The 3,314-nt window shown below is 47.5% G+C and overlaps 1 protein-coding gene across 1 annotated transcript; it reads left to right on the top strand.

The window, feature by feature from the left end:
* Nucleotides 1-395: 395 nt before the first annotated feature.
* Nucleotides 396-2,368, top strand: LOC123428361. The gene is made up of 3 exons (XM_045112559.1): nucleotides 396-736; nucleotides 1,175-1,398; nucleotides 1,602-2,368. The coding sequence occupies exons 1-3, from the start codon at nucleotides 415-417 to the stop codon at nucleotides 2,184-2,186; spliced, it is 1,131 nt and encodes a 376-aa protein (XP_044968494.1). The 5' UTR covers nucleotides 396-414; the 3' UTR covers nucleotides 2,187-2,368.
* The last annotated feature ends 946 nt before the right edge of the window (nucleotides 2,369-3,314 follow it).

Here is a 3,314-nt window from a genome sequence, read left to right as displayed (position 1 = left end):
CCTTTCAGCCTCTTAGACCTAAGAAGTACATAGAGTGAGAAGATGATCGTTCATGGCAGACGACGATGGGCCAGGAAAACCCTAGTCGCCCTCGTGGACTCTTCTCACGAGCGGTTCGAGTCTTGCCTTTTTTCTGCACGAATTTAAAAAGCATAGTGTTTTTTTATAATCCATGTCCTTAATTAATTTCTAACAGCATCTAATCCTTTTCGCGGGAGAAAAACGCCCAAGCCGGATTTCAGCCCTTGGATGGGGATCCTGCGGCTCAGGATCACTCGGACGCAGGGCAAACCCTCTCCGACTCGGCCTCGCCCGCGGCTGGGTGATTTAGGCCGAGCCTGGGGGTGCCAGCCATGGCGGCAGGGCAGGGTGCGCCGCGACCGATCGGCGGAGGCGCGCATCGGACTGGCAGGGATGATGATCGAAGGGGAGGACTACGGCGAGGCAGAGCCCGGCAGTCCGGTTCGCGGGGTCGCGGTCGGGGAAGAGGAGGCCGGCGGCGGCGAGGCAAACGCACGGCCGCCCCGCCGCAGAGGGGTGAAGGTGAAGCGCGGGGCTACCCTGAGGAGGAAGCCCCGGCCTCCCCGCGACCAGAAGCAGCGGCCACCTTCTCCGGCCCGGAGCTCGGCGCCGGCAAAGGAGGAGTACATCCACAGGGAGGAGGACGCCATCATCAGGAGCCGTCGGATCTGGGAGCGGCGCTGGGCCAGCCGTTACGGTGCCTTCGACGACGAAAGTAAGGAGAAACATCTCATCGATTCTCTTTCTCAAATCTAGATTCCCCTGTGTGTCTCTGCCATCATGTCTTTTTTCTAGTGCCACACCATACATGTTCAGTAGATAGAATGATCAATTGCACAACTTAACTCAAGGTCAAGGGACCGACGATCCACACTAAAGCAGTTTTGTTGCTCTTGTTGTTACATTTGGATTGGATTGAGTGCCACAGCCACAAATCAAACCCATTGACCAGATACACTTTGCATTACGTACTGGATATTGCATTGCATTGCATATTGGATACTGCTATGCTAGGATCATATTGACCGAAAACTGGATTGCTCCTTGGCCGTCTATGCTATCCAAGTAGTATATCAAGTATCTATGAATAACTTAAATTTGTCTTTCCTTTTGACTGCGATATCTAGCAATAACTTATTTTTTCTTCTCGCAGCTAGCATCGGTCCCATGCGCTTCACATCCAAACCGCCTACACCAGAATACCTATTCACAGAACAGACCGTGCAGATCTTCTCCATCAGGGTCAGGGCCCCAACAGATGGTCTCAAGTGGCCGCTGCGTGTCTATGGCCACATTGCCACCAGAGACTCGATGGATCAGAATCGCAACTATCTCTTCAGGCGCACAAGAGATAACTGCCAAACCCTCACACAAGACGTGAGTACCGCCTATCTAGTTATCTATGTTTGTTTGTTTTACCTTCTTGGTCAACAATCACTTGCTCCTAATCTACTGTGCAATTCTAGATGTACTTATCATTCATTTTTGTCCATGTATATATGTCCTTGTTTGGAAACAGCAAGATGTATTTCTACGAGTCTGTCAGTTGATAATTAATCAATGGTAATGCTTGTGTGCAGGATACATCCTTGCTGCTAACGGGCCCATCCCGTGCAATTGTGTACCTTGATCCGATTACATTCGAAGTCCAGTTAAATGTAAAGGGCAAAGGAGAGTCTGAAGACGAGATGCTGGCTTTTGGTGCCTTCTACTACGATGATGGGTCTGCTTGTGAACGCAAGCTCTCTATATGTTATGATCACAAGCGCTGCATACTTGATTACGAAGTGGCGCTTCGGCCACGCTCGGTTGAGGCCACAATCAGCTTGAAGGTCGTCGAGGGGTCATGGCCGAAGAACCACCGAGGAATAGTCGTCGCCTTCACCTCTGGTGTAGACGAGAAGATCGCACTGCTTCGTTGTATAGACAAAGAACTGCCTGTCGGTCCGGATGGCGCGATCGAGCTCTCGCGACGGGTTGTTTCCGTGGACTTAAGAGAGAAACTGCTGGTTGCTGTGGACACTTCTCTGTCCAGATTTCTTGCGCGGGGTACAGCCGAGTTCAAGCCGGCGTGCTCTGGCATGAGCCACGGCGTGTGCGACCTCGGTTCCTGCAAGGTTCAAGTCACCGTTGCTTGGTCCCTTTTCGTTATTGTTGTGCCGTAGATTGTGTGGGTAGTGTTTGGTGGTTGCTCGACCGCTGTTGAAACACTAGATTGTGTGGGTAGTGTTTGGTGGTTGCTCGACCGTTGTCGAAGTGTTTTGAAGCTGTCCAGGTCTGTCTGTTTAGCTGTTTTCAGTGGTCGTGACTCGTGTCCCTACCTAAAGCCGTTGAACTGTTCCTGTATTATCGTGGCATGATACTCGTTGAGCGAGCTGATGTTAATTATGGTACTCGAACTTGCTTAGATGTAAGTTTGAGGAAGCAGATCAACGGCAGTATTTGGTTAGATGTAAGCTTGTGCCTGTTGCAAGTATCATGTTCTATGCTAATACGAGTATGTCAGTGTGTGCCATTGTTTGGCAGTCACTTAGGAAGCAAAAAATGGTAGGAACTGGGTGAATTGCAGGTGACAAGATGAGCAGAAACGCTGGAGCTGAAGCTGAAGCTGAATCTGCAGCTTTCCCGTGAAGTAGACTGAAACGCTGAAGCTCAAGCAGTTTGTATCAAGCTCGGTACATATTGTTTCTGGAACATCTGTTCATCTCTGACAGAGCTGGAAATAGCTTCGAACTTGTCCACACAGATATATATCATGTGGCATTAGATACCAGCGATGCTAATACTTTTGCTTTTAACCTGAATTTCACTGTCATATTAATTTTTGAAACTGCTGTAGAACACCATACAGGGAGCACAATGCATATTTTATTTAACAGAATGCTTACTATATTTTATATCCGGTTAAAAATACGTTTTTCTTCAAATTATTGATGTTTGGTATTGTTTTTTCTTTGGGTAAAGAAGACTCTAACTTAAGTGAAGTACTTTTATCCATGCCCTGATTTATGTGCACAACTGCAAATGCTACAAACAAACAACTTAGTTTAGTAATTTAGTTAGAACAGAGGATATGCATTTTATCTAACCATTATACACATTACATGTTTCAAAGGTGCCTAGGCAATTACTGTCAGCAATTTGTACTGCTTGATGTATACACTTATTAACAATGTAACACCTGTAAACCTTCTGTAGTAATGAAGATGCATTGTTGAGTACCATGTGTCCAAAACACGTGGAGCTGAGATGGCAGACCAAAGTTAGTTCCAGGATTTACTGCTTGCTAATAT

Source organism: Hordeum vulgare, chromosome 2H (genome assembly GCF_904849725.1).
Source record: "Hordeum vulgare subsp. vulgare chromosome 2H, MorexV3_pseudomolecules_assembly, whole genome shotgun sequence".
NCBI lineage: Eukaryota > Viridiplantae > Streptophyta > Magnoliopsida > Poales > Poaceae > Hordeum > Hordeum vulgare.
This window is presented reverse-complemented; position numbering and strand designations above follow the sequence as displayed.

Coding starts and splice junctions, on each gene's coding strand:
- LOC123428361 (XM_045112559.1), top strand. CDS start 415: ATGATGATCGAAGGGGAGGACTACGGCGAGGCAGAGCCCGGCAGTCCG. Junction 737..1,174: donor CGGTGCCTTCGACGACGAAA/GTAAGGAGAAAC, acceptor TTCTTCTCGCAG/CTAGCATCGGTCCCATGCGC. Junction 1,399..1,601: donor GCCAAACCCTCACACAAGAC/GTGAGTACCGCC, acceptor GCTTGTGTGCAG/GATACATCCTTGCTGCTAAC.